A 24,070-nucleotide genomic window follows, 5' to 3' on the forward strand; every position below is an offset into this window, starting at 1 on the left:
GGCATATTTAGTACTGTATTGATCTCTGGAAAGAGAAAAAAACAGGTTTTGAGCTCACTTGTAATTAACTCTAATCTCTCACAATTTATGCCTTTCCCCTACATTCGAATAAGTGCTTCTAAACCAGTGTAATATCTCTGAGGATACTTATAATACAAACAAATGCATTTTTGCTGAATATTTACTTCTGTCATAAAGGAAATCACGTTGTATTTCTATTAAATAATAATGTACATGGGAATTGTTTAAATATTCACATTGAAATCAGTTAAAAAATCAGCAAGTATATCGCAACCAGTAAACTTTCTGCTTTGTCACATTACTACCTCGTAGAGATGCTTCTCAACAATACAAAAAGCAATAAAATATCTGATGTGTATTACGTGGAGAGGAGGTTGAAATTTGAACGCCCTCCAAAATGCTCACTCCATTCTTTCCCATGGTAGCAACCGCTAGTCGAAGGATGCCGTGGAATGCTATGAAATACAAAAAAAAATAAGAAATAGGCTGTGTCCAAGGTACGGTTGTTCTCTATTCTCATGTTATTCTTTGTTCCAAATCCTGTTCTTCCTTGCAGCACAATGTTTTTAGATTTGATTTTGAAATTAACTTTATACATACGTGTTAACTGACACAAAAGTTAGTTACATGTGGCAGTTTGAAATAAAATTATGATACTTAGTGGCTAATTAAAATACAAAAACATAAGTAGCTTGACATTTCAATTTTCAACTCTGAGTACACAAAGAATAATTCAATACCTGACATGGCTTCATCCTTTGGAGTTAATGTATCTATTGAAGTAATGCTTGGAGTTCTGATCAAACTAGCAAGGTTCAGAGAGAGATTCATTCGGCTTCTGTCCAATTCTCCTGAAGTTTCTATGCTAAGCACTTCATAAAGAATTTCATTGGTCTCACTTGATGGAACCTGTAAGAGATTTCACATCAAGTGGTACAATAAAATAACATATTGCAATGAATGTGAAAATGAATCATCAATCAAAAGTAGGAATTGATTCCTTCCTGGTGGTATAACACACGTGCACATTATAGAAAATATCAATGATAACCTAATAAGATTGATGTTTATTGACTGAAACGTTGAACGGCTACAAAACAGATGACTGTGTTGAACTTCAGTGATTAAGATTGCAGGTCAAGGAAAAGCAAGTGAGAGAAAACAGCATAATTTACTATTGTACAGACAAGGAATGGAGCAATATGACATTTTGGATGATACCGATAAAGTATCAATATAAAATTTACCAAAATTGAGTAAATGTATCTCTGAGTTTTGTTTTAAGTTCACTTTTATGCACAGATAGGTAATTGGGACTGGACCTACAATATAAAATGTGATCCAAACCACTGTGTATTGAACCTGGGACCCTTTGATTATAAGGCGATGACTTTAACACTACGGCATCGGGAAGGCAAGATATAAAATTCCAAATGGTCCTTGAAGAACCTGAAGTATTCACATTGTATCTGGTGGTTACGCAGAGATAGATAATTTACTCTGATAAGTTCACTTTTTATTGTTTGCGTGCAAATTTTCTTTGGGATCGATTTTGCCACCCATCTGGTGGATTCGTCAGACATGTACTGTATTGCTGCGAGTGGCTTAAGCGTTCACAAAAAAGCCTGCCTGCGCATGCGAAGAAACTATTTTTCCACTGAAGCAGAAGACTAACCTGAAAACTGACACCTACAGTTCCAAAACCCCGATGCGTGGCAAAAGATGGAAGCACTATGCCCACACCGGAACCGCACAAAGTGAAAGGACCACGTCAACCAGCCACGAGCACAAGTGGAAGAAGAAGGAACCATGCCACCCGCAGCAAGACGGTACATGCCTGGTGAAGCCATCAGCGAAATCGATTGCGAAGAACATTTGCACGGAAAAATGAAAAGTGACCTTATTAGAGTAAATTACTGAATTGTTCATTGATCTCTTTATTAAATGTATGTTTTACAAGATGACTCCAATATAAAAGAAGCTGCAAGCTGCATATTTAAACAATTACTTTTAAAAAATTAGGGAATGGAGATTACATGTTTACATTGATAAAACTCAAAACAAAATGGCAGAATATTGCACTAAATTTTAAGATATTTATGTACATATATCGAGCTGCGGTGGTCTAGGCAATAGGGTGTCTGACTGCCATGTGGGAGATCTGAGTTTGATTCACAGGCTGGGTGATCTAAGGAAAGAATTGTTCCCACCTTGGCCTCACATAAAGCAGCTCTGGGGCTCACGAAGGGAGCAATCCTGGGGGGGGGGGGGGGGGTAAAGGCAGTCGGAGCATGGCACTAATGACATCACCTCCAAAATGGCAGAGATCGACAATGTGTGGGGCCCTACGCTCCCCCTCCCCACCTCCAAAATGGAATGGTGGAATATACATGAGGAACATTACTTACCTTACCTATACACATATATCGGATCGGTAATTTCACTGATATGTATATATCAGCCAATGCTGATAAAGTAGATTAATCTGTTCAATCCCTAGTTCATTCAAACAGTACCTGAATATAATAAAGTACACTAAACTTTGAATAAACGAACAAGAATCTCATTCTATACACATCCATTTCTAGGAAACATAACATTCACGAAATATGTTGGGATCCAGAGTTAAAGTTCACAACTGGTAATTCACTGAAACAACAAATTTAGCTGTAACCCAAGTAGAATAGATATGTTAGTATATTACCTCTTTTAAATGCAGGAAAAACTGCTGAACTAGTGGTCGTCTGCTGAAATACCAGAAGCGCTCGTTCTGAGGAAACACTTTCACATGTGTTTCGATAACGAATCTTACAGGCTCCTGTATCCCCTTAATCACAAGGTCCACAGCAACTGTTATGTACGTCCTTCCTTCTTTGGGAGTTTCCTGGTTCAAGGACTCAAAGGCAGGATCTCCAGGGTCCCAGTGTCCCGTTATGATGTAGGACTGTTTGTCGCCTGTTCCCGAACCCATGGACACCTGAAGATGCAAATAAATTTTAATGGGTTATATTATGCATCTTGAAGAAATTAAATTTAAAAACTATGTAAATTGTCAGCATGTACTGAAGTGTAAACTAGGGATGGCCACAAAATGCAGATAATGGATATCTGCATTTCAGATTATCCAATATCTGTTTCAAATGCAAAGGATAATCTGGATATCTGAATTATAATCTGAGTATTCAGATAATCTTGGCTCTTAAAACAGTAGAATTTATTAATGATAGGATATCATATGCAGTTTTACAGGGTAGGTGGTGTAAAATTATTTTAATAAACATACATGCACCAACGGAAGATAAAGATGATAATACTAAAGATGATTTTTATACAGAGTTAGAACAGGTCTTTGATAAATTTTCTCAGTATAATATGAAAATTCTGTTAAGTGACTGTAATGCACAGATTGGTAAAGAAGAGACATTTAAACCCACGATTGGTAAAGAAAGTCTTCATGAATTAAGTAATGATAATGGTATAAGATTGATTACTTTTGCAATCTCAAAGAATTGTGAAAACTACCACTTTTAAAAATAAAGATATCCATAAATATACCTGGTCTTCTCCAGATGGTAAAACTCATAATCAGATAGATCATATTCTCATTGATAGGAGAAGGCATACTAGTATAATTGACGTTCGTACACATAGAGGTGCTGACTGTGCCAGTGACCATTATTTAGTAATTGCTAAATTAAGAGAAAGACTCTCAGAGATAAATCATAAGCAACAAAATCTAAAAGTTCTAAAATTTGATACAGGAAAGTTTACTGATGAAAGAATTAAGAAAGATTACCAAATTAAACTGTCAAATAGATTTGATGTTTTGCAGGATTTAAATGATGATGAAAACATAGATGAAACAGACGTAAATAAGAATTGGGAGCACATACGTAATGCAATAGAATCAGCAGCTAAAGAAAGTATAGGATACCATAAACAGAGAAAAAGTAAGCCATGGTTTGATAATGAATGTCATAATCTAATAGAAATAAGAAATCAGGCTAGACTTAGGTGGTTAAATAACTCTGATGATGATACAAATCTAAACAATTATAATAGAATAAAGCGAGAAGTTAACCGCACGTTTAGAAGTAAAAAAAAAGAGATTACTTGAAAAGCAAAATTAACGAAATTGAAACAAACTGCAAAAATAAAAATATCAGAGATTTATATAAAGGTGTAAATGAGTTTAGAAAGGGGTGGCAACCTAAAGTAAACTTGATAAAAGATAAAGACGGTGATTTTCTAGCTGACCCAAGCAATATTCTAAATAGATGGAAGAACTACTTTAATGACCTTTTAAATGTCCCTGTAGGAGATAAATCAGAAGTAAATGAAGTACACACAGCAGAACCTTTAGTTCCAGAATCTAACTTGACTGAAGTTAAAGATTCTATTAAAAGGCTAAAGAATAACAAAGCACCTGGCATTGATTTAATACCAGCTGAGTTAATTAAATATGGTGGAAATTCATTAATATGTCAAATTCATAAATTAATTTGTTTAATATGGAATAAAGAAGAAATCCCTTAACAGTGGAAAGAATCCAAATTAATTTGTTTAATATGGAATAAAGAAGAAATCCCTCAACAGTGGAAAGAATCCATAATTGTTCCTGTGTTTAAAAAAGGTGATAAAATGAACTGCAATAATTACCGTGGAATTTCTCTACTCTCAACAACATATAAAATATTATCTAACATTCTTTTAACAAGACTAACCCCATATGCTAATGAAATTATAGGTGATTATCAATGTGGATTTAAACGTAACAGATCAACTACAGGTCAAATTTTTCACATCAGACAGACACTTGAAAAAAAGTGGGAATATAATCAAAATGTCCATCAGCTATTCATTGATTTCAAAAAAGCATATGATTCGGTCAAAAGAGATAAATTATATAATATATTAGTAGAGTTTGGAATACCTAAGAAGCTTGTTAATATGATAAAAATATGCACCAGTGAAACAGAAAGTAAAATTCGTGTGGGTATTAATATGTCTGAAAAATTTACAATTCATGATGGGTTAAAACAAGGAGATGCATTATCTCCATTGCTCTTTAATTTTGCCTTAGAATATGCTGTTAGGAAGGTAAAAGAAACTAAAGAAGGACTAAAATTAAATGGTGTGACTCAGTTGTTAGCATATGCAGATGATGTAGACTTACTGGGGGATGATGTGAATACAATTAAGAATAATGCTAAAATATTTTTCAAAACTGCTAAAGAGATAGGTTTGGAAGTTAACAAAGAGAAAACTAAATATATGCTTACAGGCCGAAACCAAGTGTTAGGTAATAATCAAAATCTAATTATTGATAAAAACTCGTTTGAACCAGTTTCCAAATTCAAATACTTAGGAGTAATATTAACAAATGAAAATTATATTAAAGAGAAAATAAAAAGTAGGCTTAATTCAGGAAATGCATGTTACTTCTCTCTTCATAAACTTTTGTCTTCTCGTTTAATATCTAAAAAACTAAAAGTTAAAATATACAAAACAGTAATTTTGCCTGTTGTATTATATGGATGTGAAACTTGGTCCCTTACATTGAAAGAGGAACATAAATTGAGAGTATTTGAAAATCAGATCCTTAGGAAAATCTTTGGACCTAAAAGGGATGAGGAGACAGGTGAGTGGAGAAGGTTACATAATTTAGAACTACATAATTTGTATTCATGTCCAGATATTATTAGAATAATTAAATCAAGAAGACTTAGGTGGGCAGGCCATGTGGCACGAATGGGAGAGGAAAGAGGAGTTTACAGGATTCTTGTTGGGAAACCTGATGGTAAGAGACCTGTAGGAAAGCCAAGAAGAAGATGGAGGGACAACGTTGAGATGGACCTAAGGGAAATCGGTAGGGATGGAAAAGTGTGTATAGAACTTGCTCAAGATAGGGAAAGATGGAAGGCCTGTGTTGCTGCAGCCATGAACCTTCGGGTTTAAGAAGGCTAGGGAGTTAGTTAGTTAGTTAGTATTCAGATAATCCTAATATATGGATAGTACAATGAAATATGAACATGACGAATAAAAGAACACGTGGATAAAACTGTCTGGATAATGAACACATAGGATATCTAGACATCAGATAACACAAGTATGCGACCAATTTGCTTCAGCGAAAGTAATTACATTTTCAGAAAGCTTACCATCAGTGATGACAGAAATGACATTTCGTTCCTTCTCATCACGTCAGGTTTTTTTTTTTACGCTTTTTCAATTTCTAACGAAACTGCCTTTTTGCTAATATAACACAATTAGTTAGAATATACGTATCTACTTAAGTAATTTGCAGTTAATTTCAATTTTGTTTTAAGAAACTTGGCGTCCAACAATGGCCTGATATTAACTTTCAATAATGCCCTGATATTGGCTTCCAACAGTGCCCGAGTATTGCTGATACAACAATGTCTCAGTGAAACGGCGCAAAATATCTTCTGTTTGATATGTTAGGGTTCACTCACACTCTATGAACTTCTCTCTTTATGATGGTGCACTGACATCAATGACAAAACTTGTATAAAATATTAATTCCTATGACTTGTTGTAATACTTCAGTTTCATTGAAAATACTCCAAACTTGATTAATGTACATTAATTTTAAAACGATATTTCAAAAGAAAATGACGTGATAGGAGAAAACTGAAAGCAGATCTGAATTCAGCACACATACGTTTATGTAAATCAGTTCTTACTTGCAGTGAAGCAGATAAAAAGTTTCAAAATGCATACTTGTGTAATCCAAATATCCATATGTAGGATATCCAGATAATCTGGAAATCAGGATAATTTGGATAATCCAAATGTACAGATAATTTGGATATTGGAATAATTCAAATAACAAACGATCTGGACAATTCAGATATATGGATAATTCATATATCTGAATATCAGAATATCCAACATCCGGATAGAAAATTACCCATGGATAAAAATTTATTTTGATTTGGCAATCCCTAGTGTAAACATCAGTGACAGCACAAGAAACAATATCTTTCAAATGTGAAACTCCATGTGAAAGAGGAGGTTCCCAAAGCAGTCAAAATTAAACACAATATGTATTTCCATTGCTTCAACAGTCTTTTTCAGGTGAAATAAGGATGATGTTTGTAATGCTGGGACAGTAAAAGGTTGACTTGGCTTCTTCTTTTTTTATTTTCTTCTTTCTCCTTTAACACATTGGGGTCTCACGATGGGCATAGCCTGCAGTGTACTTAAAGTCAATGAGAACGAACGATGGGCATTGCCCATCCAGCGGTATGCAATCGCTTTGCCGATTGAACTACGGGCAATGTTCGTACTTCGTCTCATGTGCGTGTTCACTCAAGCCCCTCTGTTGAAATTCCGACCGCTAGGTAACTCATGTGCTATTTTTATCTCGCACCTGCGACTGTTTGTGTTCGGGTTGATGTACGTTAAATTGTTTAGAATGGCGTCGTTAGATCCAGACTGCATAGTGGAAATTCTGCATGAGGATTCTGCCCGAGTTTGAAGTTAGCGACGATTTTGATGATGCAGATGAATTTGAAGATTTGGAAGGTAGGTTATATTCGTAATAATTAATTGTTGACAAAATAAGCAGTGTTGCAAACTCTAGTATTTTATAAATGAAGTGAGAAGAGGTAATGTTTTTGGGTCTATTCATCTTGCCTCTTGCTTGATTCTCCTACATGCACTGATGTATTTTTAGTTTTTCCATTTATTATTTTGTATAGTGTATGTCAAATGAAAATTTATTTTATTTATTTAGTTTATTTATTTATTTGTTTGATATTTACAAATGATGCAGAACCAACTGATACATCGTCTGGTCCTGTCCTGCAGCCACTTTTTCATGCAAAAGCTAATTACCTGTAATTTGTAATTATTTTTTATTATGTGCACATAAGAAGTATTCTTATGAAAGATTCAAAAGATGTATTGATAGTTTATGTAGTTAATTATTGAAATTTCCAGATTATGAACTTAAAATATCTCTATATTAACATTACAATGTTATACTTTTTTTTTCACAAAACATTGCTGAAAAAAATATTCAAAAATGTCCGAAAATGAAAAGAAAATTTAACAAATTTTTGTTCATTGAAAAGAGGAAGTTTTGTAGATTTAAGAACTGTGTGATAAATAAAAACAAATTAAAAATATTTTTTCTATGATTTTTTTTAAAAACAACCAAAAACCGCAGACCAGAGGTAAAAATGCTGTATTATGAGGCCAGACCCGAATGTGTTAACCAATAAAGCTGAAAATAAATTTTATGTTTGTCTTACCTGTCAGAGCAGGAATGCAGAAAGAAAAGTAGCATACATAAAAATAAAACTTTAAAAGTTCCGACATTTTGCTGGCTTCCACTGGCATTGTCAAAGATAATTGTGTAATAATTGAACGGTTGGTGCAATAAGATTGACAAAAAGAAAAAAGAGCAGATAAAAAAAGAATGGCCCTCGAGGCCGAAACACGCCCACTCTAATAAAGACGATTCTATTTTCCTGAGCACCCATCATTATGCATTTGGTTTTTATTGAGGTCAGCATGTATCTTCCAAAGTTCAATAACGAAAACAAAAAAATAAATTGCAGCCATGAAAATCAAAATCATACTGACTATGTTAACAGTAAGATCAAAAAACTGACAAATTACAGACTAAGATGACCATTTGCCTGCCACCCCTGCTAGCATAATTTGTTATTACTAGGGCTCGGAAGTTGATGACAAATCTTTTTTTTTCCTCCGAGCCTTGAAAACAATTCTAAACCCAATATCAGTCAGTTTCCCTTCAGTTAGAACCAGAAATTATATTTTAATTTTGCATTTTTCAGCTTTTTTGGCTTTTAGGTAATTTTTCAGTATTGTGTGTTATTTTTATTAAATTTTTCTTCATTTATGATGTTCTTTCCTCCTCCCTTGTTGTTTGGTGAATTTTAAATGCATTTGCTGGCATAACTTATATTTTTCAATTTCCTGACATGATCGATCCTTTTAGCAATTTCGCCATTAATCAAAAGTACGGTCATTTATTGCAGTAAATTTACTTTTCCTCCAGTAAACTTAAAATACTTTGTGTGAAAAGCCTGCTTTGAGGTTCCCTTGGTGGCCTCTATTATCGCTTTAAAGTGTGATTTTAAAGTAAAATTAGCAACAATATTTTCAAAAAAAAAATGTAATGTACACGAAACACAACCGTGCTGGCCAACAACTGTATCGTGGAAGATGTATTTTATGTAATCTTGAAGCAAAAAAAACAACAAAAAACTACATAAGCTCTTCATTGCTTTTATCCTTTTGGTTCAGTCATTTAAACCACTAAACAATGGGTTTTATCGAATTATTCAACTACTCTCTTGTAATTTATGAAAAAATGAAGCTTTTATTTTCAGAGCAAAAAAATATTTTAGGATTTTTTTTTTTTTTTAAATTTAGGTCATGAACTTCTGACGCCTAGTTATTACTGTATGAAATGTGGACTTGTGAACAGAATATCAAAAAGAGGATTAACTTGTCCATAATGCAATACTCACCATTTCTAAGAGTTGCATATCACTGTGTTTCACATGCCTTCCTGGACTTACAAGTACTCCGAAACACCTTTCAATCTCTAGTTCTTTGGTGCCTTCTGACACTTGATGCACAGTGAGGCACAGCTGCTTCTCAAGGTTAACCCGCAGCTTGAAACAACTCCTGTCTTTAGGCATAGCAGCAAAACCACCCTGAAAAAAAAATTACACAATGTTCCAAACAGTTAAAGAAAATAAGAAAACCAAAGGTTGATACTTGAACTATCAAACTGCAAAGACAAATTCAATTTGAGAAGAAAATTTAATAGTAATAATAACCAAGTTCCATTTCTTCTATGGTTTGGCTTTCCTTCACAGAATCTTGGTAATAATGTATACCCTATTCAGTTTCATTCACATTTCCTTAAAAAAAAGTTCCAAGATATTATTATACCTGTAGTAATATTCTAGCAGCTGTATTTTCCTCTCCTAAGGAAATGAAATTAACACATAGTTACTAAAACTACATAAATATTTATCTCGTTTGAGTTTTTGGTTTAAGTCCACTTTATGCACAGAAAGGCTAATCGGGACTGGACCTACAGTTTAAAGTGGGATCTGAACCACTGTACAATGAGCCTCCACCGGTTATCAAACCCGGGACCCCTTGATTACAAGGCTACAATACTACCACTGTGCCATTGGGTAGGTTCTTAAATACATATTTATCTGAAGCACTGGAAATGAAACAAATACAATGTACACAAATGGGTCACCTTTTTACATACACAAAAGGGTTTCAGAATCAATTTTAAAAATGAAAGAAGTAAGTACAGTGAAACCCCGATTTTACGTTCCCACATTATACGTTTTCCTGCTTAATACATTCATCCAGTCAGACTGCTGCAAAAGGCCATTTTAAATAATAGGACGTTCACCTCTATCTTACGTTTGCTCTAACTCCAGTTTCCCGCTTTATACGTTCTCCGAGCCGTGACAATGTTTTAAAATTTGCCAGAAACCTGTTCTGTTGACCACACGACTTCTCCCTCCCTCCCTCTTCTTGCTTTCACACTCCCCACGTGACCTTGAACTTCCGGAAGTTAGGATTTCGTGCTAGAGGAGGGAGGGAAGGGGCCTGGTTCCTGGTAGGGATGGCCAAACGGATCCGGATCCGAAAAATCCGGATCCATTCGGATCCGGGTCTGAAAGTTACGGATCTGGATCCGGATCCGAGAGTTTGGGATCTGGATCCGAGAGTTTCGTATCTCAATCCCATTATAATATTAACACACCTTAAAAGGTATTATGATCTTCGATTACAAAGAAATTTTTCATTAGTTAGTCCTACAAGAATTTTTTTCAAGTGTTGTTCCTAAAATACTTTGCTACACATCGGCTAACACACTCGTACACAAAAATAATCTTTCTTGTTTAACATAAAATGTCAGAGGTGATTTTGTAAATGCCATTGAAACGAATATGTATTCATTCGAATGTATTGGAAATGAAAACACACATAAATGTGAGACATTCCATTCCAGGATGAAACCTTTACCACATATAACAAAATAGAAATGTTATACAAAAATTATACAATTGTTCTACAGTTACAGTTTTACAAATTAAAATAAAACATTATAATATATGCAGTGTTATATAATTACAAAGTGTAAGACTAACAAGGGAGGTTATCTAAGTGTCCCCCTCCGATTTCCATGAAACTTGGCAGGCGTATAGTAGGGCCCAAAGGAAGAAATACGGTTTTTTTTTGTTTCGGCTAAAAAACTGTTTTAAGGGGCAACCCCCCCCCCCTCAAATGTCAATATGAGGACAAATTTAAGTGTGCATTTGACCTATGTGTCCCCCTCCGATTTCCATGACACTTGGCAGCTGTATAGTGGGGCCCAATGTAAGAAATACGTGTTTTTTTGTTTCAGCTAAAAAACGGTTTTACAGGGCAAAACCCACTCAATTGTCAAGATGAGGACAAATTGAAGTGGGGATCTGACCCCTGTGCCCCCTCCGATTTCCATGAAACTTGGCAGGTGTGTGTATAAACGGGCCCAAATGAAGAAATACGTGTTTTTTGTTTCAGCTAAAAATCTGTTCTAGGGGGCAACCTGCCCTCAAATGTCAAGATGAGGACAAATTGAAGTGGGGATCTGACCCCTGTGTTCCCATCCGATTTCCATGAAACGTGGTAGGTGTATAGAGGGGCCCAAAGGAAGAAATACGTGTTTTTTTTTGTTTCGGCTAAAAAACTGTTTTAGGGGGCAAAACTCGCCTCAAATGTCAAGATGAGGACAAATTGACGTGGGGATCATCTGACCCCTGTGTCCCCCTCCGATTCCCATGAAATTTGACAGTTGTATAGAGAAGCCCTATGGCCCCTGTTTCTTCCTATGCCCTATTTACGTGGTTTCGGGGTCAGATCCCTACTTCAATTTCTCCTCATCTTGACATTTGAGGGGGGGGGGCTTCTATACACCTGCCAAGTTTCATGGAAATCGGAGGGGGAGACTTAGACCTCCCTTGTAAGTGTATTAATTAATTACAAATCGCGCACGCGCGCACACACACTATATATTGATGAAGGAATTGGGAGCATAAAGTTAGAAACATTAATTTGCCTCAAACATCGCTCAGAAGCTCGCAAGTTGAACGCTCATTCACCCCACATTCCACCGGATGCAGAGCCGAGCAACAAGAATTTTCCACTCGGTTCTGCACAGTCAGCAAGGCAACGGCCCTCGCCAGCGGTGAGTGCAACTCCACTGTAAATTTCCATCTGCATCCAGGGATACCCCAGGTGCACAGTGGAGGTGCAAATTCCACCAACCTATGACTCAAATCCAATGTATAAAACTGCTGGAGACAGTAAATCGATCTCTCACTTCGCTCCAATATCACCACCAAACTGATCGACGAGAAGAGGACGACGGCCTGCTGAGAGATCGCGACACTACGAGGCGGCAACAAGCGAGAAGTCCATAAGCAGTCCGGATTAAGCCAACCGAAGAATCTGCAAGAATAAAACAAGTCGCCGAATTGCCTGCCGTCTCTTATCGTCATCTTCAATCTCTCCAGCGGACACCTGTCACCGTCGCCGACGCCAGAAGCCGGGGGCCAGACCAACAGCAAGGGGTGAGTAGCGTTCAACAACACAGGCTCCCAACAATCCTTCATCAGCCTCCTTAAGGGTAGAGGTGGTTAGCCAAGTCAAACTTAAGACCTATTGTATTTATCTGAGCTACGGCCCGGCGTGACTCGATCCCGTACCTTACCCGACGTCACGCTACATGGTGGAGATAGCCGGCTCCATTCCGTGGATTTCCATAAAATTTTAATTTTTTTTACGTCACTCAAAACCCCACAATTTAAAATCCCCGCCGCACACAGCAGCAACCCTAGAAATTCTTCTTTTTCGATAATACACTTCATTTTATAAACTCCGCACTCGTAAAATTTCTCTTCCGCTCACTATCCTTCATTTCTTGTGAATAAGTGCATAAAAATTCCCCCTCCCTAAATTCGCATGAACGAATCCCAAATTATTCTTCACGAAGAGCTAGACCGTTCTCTTGACCAGATTCTCTCCTTAGCCTCCGCTATTAATTCCCCCGCTCCTTCCCCCCGAATATCCAGATCCAAGGCTCAACATCCCGATTATCCCCAGTTTCTAGGTGGTCTAGAAACACCCAAACGAAAAAAGAAACACCCAGAACACCAAACCAGTACACCTAAAACTAACACCCCTACCATCATCAATCCTACCCCTACCACCATCAATCCATCCCCGTCAAGAATGTCAGTAAATATACCCCATGGTTTATACCCCGCCCCCTTCACAGGAAAAAACCCTCAAGAAGTTGAGCAGTTTTTTGAAAAGTTCGATAGCATTGCGGGCACTTTGGCGTGGGAGGAAAATAAAAAACGCGACATGTTGCCATTTTTCCTCGCAGACATAGCGCTCACATTTTTGAACGATCTCAAGAAGCAGCCAAACTTCAACACCCTCATCTTTCCGCAAATCAAGAAAGAATTAATTTCATTATTTAAAGGCAGTCACTTAGTCAGCATGCCTATCCAAATTTTATTAGAGACAAAGCAGGAAATTAACCAACCCATTCATGATTACGTAATTCGTAAGAAAAATCTCGTCCTTCAATTCTTCCCGCAAGCCACGAACCCTCAAATCCTTTCCTATGTTGTGTCGGGACTTCGATCTAAACACATCGCTGCGATAGGAGACAAAGAGTTCACCGACACAAGTTCTCTTATTGCACATCTGCAGAATCAAGAAAGGCAAGACATGCTGATTCAAGCTAGACGCAATGAGGAACAAAGTGAAGCGATGAAACTGATAGATGCCGCTAAGTACATGCACTCCATTTATGCAACAGCCTCCCCTCAGTTTCCCAGATATACGCAACCACAGGTCAGCAACACGCATCCTTTCCCCACACCTCAGCCTGCTTCGTCATTTGTGACGTATTCCCCCCATACCCCCCTCCCGCAGATCTCTCAAGCTCCATACAACTTCCTTCCGCAGCAATCTTATCAAACAACACCAGCTCTCCCGACCAACTCATGGCAGGTACAAACCACACCCACAGCCCCTCCTTCCCTCCCCTCCAGTCAAGCTCCACACACGCAGTCCGCTAGTTCTACCAGCGCTGCCGTTTCACAGTCTTGTAACGCAATTCTGCCATCTGGCGGTTCAACAGCGAATCAACTAGATACAGTCACAAATCAATTGCAAACCTTGACATTAGAAAATAAAGTTGAAGCGTTCTGTCACACTGTCCAGAACCTGGCGGATCAAATACAATCAAATAACAGTAATCAATTTCAGACCCGGCCTACTTTTTACGGCCAGGGGAATGGCAACCGCAGAGGTTCTACTCGCGGCATGAGACGTAATTTCAGATCTCGAGGTGGAAATAATAATTCAGTCGGGGGGCGACAAAATTCACAGTTTTCGCAATGCCAGATTTGTTACCGTTCAAATCACTCTACCAGGGACTGTTTTTATAATCCAAACAATGAAAACAAGGGCGATTTAAACTGAAAAACCATGTGAATCGATGGGACGGATCCACACGCAAGACAAAATTTGACACAGTTCCTATCCTTGAAAAAACAACCTATTCTTCATTCAAGCTCATGTAAATAATACCCCCCTAGAAATTATGATTGACAACGCAAGCCAGATTAGTATTTTACCTCAGCATTTAATTCCACCCAATGCAAAGAAAATTCAAATGCACAGCATTATTAAAGGCGTCACTGGTAACAGACTTCCTATCTCAGAAATTGTAATACTCCCCCTTCACATAGGAAGATATAGGTACTCCCACCCTTTTAGAGTTGTGCAATGCAAAGAATTACCTCCTCTCCTTGGCAATGACTTCTTGAAGACACAAAATTGTGACATTTCACTTAGTACTAACTTGTTAACTCTTAGACGCTTAGGCCATATTCCGAACTATAACCTTCCCACAAAATCACACACCTACACCATCCCTGATGTAATTTTTTTCTAAACTACACCCTACTAGCAACCAACACAGTTTAGTAACAATCCCACAAAATGTAACCCTAAAACCTAGAACCCGAACATATGTTCCAGTTTCCATCACTCCCCCCCTCCCCCACAATATCCTACTCACACCCTCTCAGGAAACACTCCTTACATACAATATCCTCATACCCCATGCTCTCCTTAACACTTCTTCCCCTCTGTTACTAATTCATAACCCCTCAGAGAAACCAGTCACACTCAAATCCAACACCCCACTTGGCCAAGCAACCCCATGTGACATTCTAGTAGACATGACAGACACATCCAACACTGATATGACTACCACTACATACGCATGCACAGAAGACAATACAGACAACACAAGACTGAAGGAAAGTCAGCAAAAATTTGACCCATCTTGCATCAGTATTAACCCTAACTTATCAGAGGCAGACAAACAAAAAATCATACAGTTAGTATTTGATTATGCTGATGTTTTAGCTTGGAAAGGCGATAAACTCACCACTGTCCCAATGCAGAATTTCTGCTGATGCTGTCAATATTGAGTTGAAAGTGCCTATCACTTCCACTCAGAAGAAATATAAACTTTATTTAGCAATCCCTGTCCCCTTTTCATATCAAAATTTAACATGTGTAGTGTCGCATAATCCATCGTATATCGCCATTGATGATTCTCATAATATTGTCACTATTAGTGGTACAGACCTTGAAAATTGTCAGGTCCATACACAGAAATTGTGCCTTCTGCCTTCTCACACAGGAAGACACGATGGGCTCAATTTCTGTTTTTCCAAATTGATTCAAGCAACAACCGTGGCTGATACGATGAATGGGTGTACCTACACATGTCACGAATCCCACCTCACTGATGTGGTCAAATTAGATTTAAATGTTTATGCAATAATTAATCCTCCTCCTACCATCACCTTTTTTTACACTAATGGCTCCACTTTACATTACAATCTTACCACTTTTCATGAACCCGGTGCAGTATTGTTACACGTGGCTTGCCGTACAGATGTACTTATCACCCCCGATATCAAAATTCATGCTATCTTTCCCTGTGGTTTCGATCATTCAACAATCCACCGAACAATTCATATCCTTCCTGCTGCCTGGACTAACAATCCCAATTTTCTACTCGACACCCATTATAAAATTTCCCCCCTTGTGAATGCAACGGCTCTTTATCATAAACAATGGACATTTCATATCCCTCACCTTAACCTCTCCCAATATAAAGTTCTTGCAATCCCTCCCATAACTCCACTTTACAGACATGCGGATTTTCCCATCATTATAATTTTTGTCTGGCTCACATGTCTCACTCTAGGTGTCATATACCAATTTAAACTTCTCCACATTCCCCTTTTCTTATGTTTTACTTCTAAGGCTCGTGCACTTACCCCTCATGATCTTGTCAAATCTCCTGCACATACAACCTCCTATCTCTTCTTAATTTTCATAGCTCTCCTGCTTCTTTGTATTTGCATTACATACATATACTTACGTCTAAAACGTCACACTTCTTGCTGTTCATGTTGTCACCGGCGAACCCCATCTCCTCCTAAGACATGTTCCGTCCCAATTATTAGTCCTCCTATTTCCTTAGCTGCTATATCTCAACGTCCCGCACATTCCGCACCACCCCCTCCCCCTCTTCGTCAACTTACAACTCCCACTCGCTTAGCTCCTCCTCTTCCCACACATATCACCTTCGATGATGGCTACTGTCTACCCACCCCTGTCATTTCACTTATGTCACCTTCGACTCCAACCTTTACTCTTCCGCACTTAGGCGAACACCTTTTATTATAACTTCCCCTTCCCTACGCTTGTCAGCTCCCCCTTGCACAAAGTCACCATCTGGCCATACTACACTCACGGCGTTTCTCAAGCATCTCTTCGGCAGTTCCGCATACAGCCAGTCACCCAGCAGTCTGTCAGCGAGGAATCATCATGGCGCAGCAGTCATCCTGGAGCAGCTGTACAAGCAGCCAGCCAGCCAGCAGCCATCTATTGCGGACATCATGCAGCCAGCCAGCCAGGAGACCTCCTATTGCAGCAGACACCATGCAGCCAGCCAACCAACAGGCATCTATTGCAGACACCATGCAGCCAGCCAACCAACAGGCATCTATTGCAGCCATCATGCAGTCAGCCAGCCAGGAGAACTCCTATTGCAGCAGACACCATGCAGCCAGCCAGCCAGCAGACATTCTATTGCAGACATCTTCATGCAGACACCATGCAGCCAGCCAACCAACAAACATCTATTGCAGACATCATCACGCCGACACCATGCAGCCAGCCAGACATCATGCAGCAGGCACATAAACATGTAGCCAGCAGACCACAGGCAGCCTGCAGCTCAGCATACCACCATCAGTCAGCATTCCAGCTGAACATGCAGCCAGACCAGTGCAGTACCAGCTATACCGACAGCTCCAACTTCTTTTTTTACACATTATTATATACAGGGTTTTTATTTTTCTTTACTCAATGTACCTTCAATTATTATTTCAAAATATACTCTCCATAACCATCTCTACTCTGCTTCGTAACCACTCACAGTGGATACATCTTGGCCAGGGGAATGATGAAGGAATTGGGAGCATAAAGTTAGAAACATTAATTTGCCTCAAACATCGCTCAGAAGCTCGCAAGTTGAACGCTCATTCACCCCACATTCCACCGGATGCAGAGTTGAGCAACAAGAATTTTCCACTCGGCTCTGCACAGTCAGCAAGGCAACGGCCCTCGCCAGCGGTGAGTGCACCTCCACTGTAAATTTCCATCTGCATCCAGGGATACCCCAGGTGCACAGTGGAGGTGCAAAGTCCACCAACCCATGACTCAAATCCAATGTATAAAACTGCTGGAGACAGTAAATCGATCTCTCACTTCGCTCCAATATCACCACCAAACTGATCGACGAGAAGAGGACGACGGCCTGCTGAGAGATCGCGACACTACGAGGCGGCAACAAGCGAGAAGTCCATAAGCAGTCCGGATTAAGCCAACCGAAGAATCTGCAAGAATAAAACAAGTCACCGAATTGCCTGCCGTCTCTTATCGTCATCTTCGATCTCTCCAGCGGACACCTGTCACCGTCGCCGACGCCAGAAGCCGGGGGCCAGACCAACAGCAAGGGGTGAGTAGCGTTCAACAACACAGGCTCCCAACAATCCTTCATCAGCCTCCTTAAGGATAGAGGTGGTTAGCCAAGTCAAACTTAAGACCTATTGTATTTATCTGAGCTACGGCCCGGCGTGACTCGATCCCGTACCTTACCCGACGTCACGCTACAATATACAGGGTGACTGGTAATTAGATGTATTCCCTAGAAGGGGTTAAAGTAGAGACAATTTGCAATAAATTTGACCATATGATACCCCGTCCGAAAATTAGTAGTTTTCGAGATAATCGAATTTTCAATTGTTTTTTTTAAAAAATGACAATTTTCCACATAAAAAGATGAATGGAGAAAAAACTGCTCATTGTATGGAACTTATTTTAGCGTTTTCTGATAGCTAGCAAATAAGTGGTTTGTTGAAAAAAAAGTTTTTCCCAAATAACAATCACATGTAAGTAACGGGTGGGTCTAAACTTACAAGTGATGATAAAAAAATGCACTCTTAGTTTACTTGGTAACGTATTAATAACAAAAATGGTATGACACGAAGCGTACAAATTACTTAAATTACTTCCTTGTGACATCTGCTATCCAACAAGGTACAAATGTTGCTAACATTCACATTTGTGTACAAGAAATAATACTTTGTTCATCTTCATGTGAATGGAATCAATGAACAATACAATTAAAGAACATTACACGTCTTGCTCAAAGTGGCAACCTCCGTTACGAATGCAGGCACGCAGGTTTTTACAGACATTTGTTCTCTTAACTCGTGAAGTGATGGTGTCCTTGATGTGTTGACCAGCTGTTAAGATCCTCTGCCTGAGCTCTTCTTGCGAGTTTACCTGTGTCTTGTCATGTGGCTCCAAATGTAAAAGTCGCAAGGCTTCAAATCGGGGGATCGAGCCGGCCATGGAATCGGGTCGCCTCGGCCAATCCATTTCTTTGGGTAATTTTCATCCAGCCACTGTCGCATGCCCAGGCAGAAGCATGGATGGGTGTAATCAACAATCATTTGATTGAGACATTTTTCCTGCCCCAAATCTTAAATGGCATCACTTATGAACATTTTTTGAGGAACGGGAAGGCAATGTTGTTGGAGGATGTGCCTCTAGCTACAAGACGTGACATGATTTATCAGCATGATGACTGCCCAGCTCGATCCCCCGATCGATTTGACGCCTTTCGACTTTTACATTTTGAGCCACATGACAAGACACAGGTAAACTCGCAAGAAGAGCTCAAGGAGAGGATCTTAACAGCTGGTAAACACATCAAGGGCACCATCACATCACGAGTTAAGAGACCAAATGTCCTTAAAAACCTGCGTGCCTGCATTCGTAACGGAGATGCCCACTTTCAGCAAGACGTCTAATGTTCTTTAATTGTATTGTTCATTGATTCCATTCACATGAAGATGAATGAAATATTATTTCTTGTACACAAATGTTAATGTTAACAACATTTGTACCTTGTTGGATAGCAGATGTCACAAGGAAGTAATTTAAGTAATTTGTACGCTTCATGTCATACCATTTTTGTTATTAATACATTGCCAAGTAAACTAAGAGTGCATTTTTTTATCATCACTTGTAAGTTTAGACCCACCAGTTACTTACATGTGATTGTTATTTGGGAAAAACTTTTTTTTTCAACAAACCACTTATTTGCTAGCTATCAGAAAACGCTAAAATAAGTTCCATACAATGAGCAGTTTTTTCTCAATTCATGTTTTTATGTGGGAAATTGTAATTTTTTTAAAAAACAATTGAAATTCGATTATCTCGAAAACTACTAATTTTCGGACGGGGTATCATATGGTCAAATTTATTGCAAATTGTGTCTACTTTAACCCCTTTCAGGGAATACATCTAATTACCAGTCACCCTGTATATGTGTATGTATGTATGTATGTGTGTGTGTGTGTGTGTATATATATATATATATATATGTATATATATATATATATATATATATATATATAATGGATAAAAGCAAGGAGGGCCAAAAGGGCTAAGTAAAAATCAAATAAGGTAAAAGGAAACACTCACCGGACAGTAGGAAAATTCAAAATTTTCGCTAATTTATAGCATCATCGGTGTGAGAAGAAACAGAAGACGGAACCGGAAGTTGGGGTCCTGCAGAGTTGCCAGGTCCCCATTGAAGAAGAAGCGGTGCGTAGAACGAAAAAAACACTGTTTCGTCACCAGGCTCGTCGTAAACTGTGAGTGTGTAGGATGAGTTGGGAGGGAGGAGGGAGGGCGGGAGGGTGGGTGAGGGTTGGGCATTACTGGGTGGCCTTGTTCAGGCCAGGTGGAGTGGTTGCACTCATGGCCGATATATAGGCCCTCTCCCATCTTTTGCGAACAGAGGTGTTGGCTGGTTGGGGTAGGAGGTGGATGATCGCTACCCGGAAGCAGTCGTTGAAACTGATGTTGTGGTGGTTGGTGTGGACGGCGACAGTGAAGTCCAGGTTGTGTGTGTGTGTGTGTGTGTGTGTATATATATATATATATATATATATATATATATATATATATATACAAATGATGAAGGAGACAGTAAACACTTACCACACGAATAGAAATAATTCAATATTTCGCGATCTGAGTCGCATTTTCAAGAAGGTAGATAAAAGATCGACGACACTTTGAGTAGAGGCACAGAATACTGACCGTAGCGTCTCTACGGTCAGTGTTGCCAGAAACAGTTGAAAGGAAACACGAAATACTTTAGCCAGTGTTTACTGTAAGGTGGGTGGGTAGTTTCGGGGAGGAGAGGAAAGAGTTACTGGTTGGCTAGGATGAGTCCGGGGGGTATAGTGGCGTGCATGCCTGCTATATAGGCCCTTCCCCATCGCCTGCGGAAAGATGTGTCAGAGCGGGGGGGTAAAAGGTGGATGATGGCAACACGGAAGCAGTTATTGAAGGTGTGGCTGTTGGTGTGGATGGCAACTGTGAAATCGGAGTTTTGGATAATATATATAATGGATAAAAGCAAGGAGGGCCAAAAGGGCTAAGTAAAAATCAAAGAAGGTAAAAGGAAACACTCACCGGACAGTAGAAAAATTCAAAATTTTCGCTAATTTCATAGCATCATCGGTGTGAGGAGAAATAGACGGAACCGGAAGTTGGGGCCCTGCAGAGTTGCCAGGTCCCCATCGAAGAAGAAGCGGTGGGTAGAACGAAAAAAAACACTGTTTCGTCACCAGGCTCGTCGTAAACTGTGAGTGTGTAGGATGACTTGGGAGGGGGGGGGGGCAGGAGGGGGGTGAGAGTTGGGCATTAAGGCTCCTCGTAAACTGTGTGTGTAGGATGAGTTGGGAGGGGGGGCAGGAGGGGGGTGAGGGTTGGGCATTACTGGGTGGCCTTGTTCAGGCCAGGTGGAGTGGTTGCACTCATGGCCGATATATAGGCCCTCTCCCATCTTTTGCGAACAGAGGTGTTGGCTGGTTGGGGTAGGAGATGGATGATCGCTACCCGGAAGCAGTCGTTGAAACTGATGTTGTGGTGGTTGGTGTGGACGGCGACAGTGAAGTCCAGGTTGTGGGTGGAGGAGCGGTGGTTATTGATGCGGAGGTTGAGGGCCGTTGATGTTTCCCCCAGGTAAAAATCACCACAGATGTTGCAGGTGAGGATGTAGATAAGGTTTGAAGCATGGCAGGTCCCTTTGGGATGGAAGGTAAATTTGCCAGTGGCCGTGTGCACCTGGAGGGTGTGAGAAGTGATGAGGATGGGGCAGGTCTTGCACCTGGGGCGGTTGCATTTATGGGCAGGGGGGTGTTGGATGTGTGGTGAAGGAGTGTTGTGGACCAGGATGTTTTGGAGGTTGGGGGGGCGTTTGAAAACTACTCTGGGTTTGTCGGGAAATATGTTTTTGGTTTCGGGATCACTGTGGAGAATTGGGAGAAGAGAGTGCAGTGTGTGCCTGATTTTGTTGAGGTGGGGATGGTATTGGGTGATGAGTGCAGGTGGGTTGGTGGCAGCAGGTTTCTTGGTGGTGGTGGTATGTGAGGCAGCTCGCGATATTTGCTTGTTGACCAGGATGGAGGGATATCCACGGTTAACCAGGGCCTGGTGTAGGCGGAGCTTATAATTCTGGCGGGAGGTGGGTGAAGTGTTCAGGCACTGTCCCCTGAGAGCCAGAGAGAATGAAATGGCTTTTTTGGTGTGGAATGGGTGGGAGCTGGAGAAGTGTAGGTATTGCATGTGGTTGGTGGGTTTTATGTGGATGGAGGCAGTCAGGTGTCCTCCCTCGATGTGCACGTCCACATCCAGGAAGGTGATCTGGTTGGGGGAGTGCGTCCAGGTGAATTTGAGGGAATGGAAGTGGTTAAGTTGGTCCAGGAAAGCTGACAAGGATGGTTCTCCATGTGTCCAGAGCATGAAGATGTCGTCGATGAAGCGGAGCCAGAGGAGGGGTTGGAGGGGTTGGGTAGCCAAAAACTCTTGCTCAAGTTTGCCCATGAAGAGGTTTGCCATTCTGGTACCCATGGCTGTACCTCGGATCTGTAGGAAATTTTGGTTTTCAAAGGTGAAGTTGTTACAAGTGAGGACAAGGTGGGCTAGGTGGGTCAGGAAGTTGGTGCTGGGGTTGTGAGGTTTGGGTCTGCTATTGAGATAGAATTCTATGGAGCGGAGGCCATGGGAGTGAGGTATGTTGGTGTAGAGGGAAGTGACATCAATGGTGGCAAGGATGGTATTTGGGGGCAATGGTGGGAGGGTGCTGATTTTCTGGAGGAAGTGGTTGGTGTCACGGAGGTAGGAGGGCAGAGCTTTCACAAGAGGCTGGAGATGGGAGTCAACAAAGGCTGAGATTCGTTCTGTAGGTGAGTTGTAGCTGGACACAATGGGTCTACCAGGGTTGCCAGGTTTGTGGATTTTGGGCAATAGATAGGTGGGGGTGCGGGGATTGTCGGGTATTAACATGGCAGTGGTACGAGCTGTTAGGCCTTCAGGGGGGCCGCGGGTGTGGATGAAGTCCCGGATTTTGGTGAGGTGTTCGGCAGATAGGTCAACTGTGGTGGGTTTGTAGGTGGAGGGGTCAGCCAGCTGGCGGTTGGCTTCCGCCAGGTAGTCTTGAGAGTTCAAGACCACCGTGGTGGACCCCTTGTCAGCTGGGAGGATTTTGATGTTGTGGTTGTTGCGGAGGTCTCTGAGAGCTTTCTGTTGGGGAGGGTTGAGGTTAGGTTGGTTGTGAAAGTTATTTAAGAATGAGCTGTCAGAGGTGGTGGAAATGACAGCAGTAATGTATCTTTCCAAGGGGTGGTTGGTGGGCAGGGGGGGGTGGATCTTGGGAGGAGGGAGGGGTAAATTGAAGGAGGCTCGGATGGGTTTCACTGGTAGTAGTTTGGAGTGAGGGATTTTTGGCCCAGATGTGTTGCCATCGGAGGTTGCGAGCAAATGTGTGTATGTCAAAAAGTAGACGAAATTGGTTGGGGGGAGTTGTGGGGCCTTTGGATAAAACAGCTATTTCATCCGTGCTCAGTTTATGGCTGGATAAATTGAGTACAGTCTGGTTGTTTTTGAGTGGGTTAGGGTCATTGGTGGTCATGGATCTGGTGGGGGTGGGTTTGTCCGTGGACTGGTTGTTTCCCAAGGTGCGATGTGTGGGAGTGCAGTTTTGGTTTAAAGGGGGGGTCTGTGGTGGTGTGGGAGGGGTGGGCAATGGTAGAGGGGGGTCGGGTAATAGCGGGCATGTTGGTGTGGGACTGAAATTGGGCGGCAGTGGAAGGGGAAGGGTGCAGCCAGTCTGAAAAGCTTGACGGCAGAGATTGGAGAGTTTTTGGAGGTGTTTAGTGTTAAGGTCACTGGCAATGAAATGGGTGGTGTACCAGAAGGAGTCTATTTTGTGATG

The 24,070-nt window shown here is 40.4% G+C and overlaps 1 protein-coding gene across 4 annotated transcripts in view; it reads right to left on the reverse strand.

Moving 5' to 3' along the window:
• Positions 1-24,070, reverse strand: part of GAPcenA (GTPase activating protein and centrosome-associated) — a 70,657-nt gene that overhangs the window by 23,973 nt on the left and 22,614 nt on the right. For 3 of the 4 annotated variants that reach the window (XM_083135624.1, XM_083135622.1, XM_083135623.1), the window contains 4 exons: positions 9,552-9,740; positions 2,726-2,998; positions 762-930; positions 384-476 (listed from right to left, as the gene is read on the reverse strand). In XM_083135624.1, the coding sequence (XP_082991750.1) occupies positions 384-476; positions 762-930; positions 2,726-2,998; positions 9,552-9,740 (724 nt within the window). The remainder of the gene's footprint in view (positions 1-383; positions 477-761; positions 931-2,725; positions 2,999-9,551; positions 9,741-24,070) is intronic. The other variant, XM_083135625.1, reaches the window with a different exon arrangement.

This window comes from Lepisma saccharinum, chromosome 14 (genome assembly GCF_977018435.1).
Source record: "Lepisma saccharinum chromosome 14, izLepSacc3.1, whole genome shotgun sequence".
NCBI lineage: Eukaryota > Metazoa > Arthropoda > Insecta > Zygentoma > Lepismatidae > Lepisma > Lepisma saccharinum.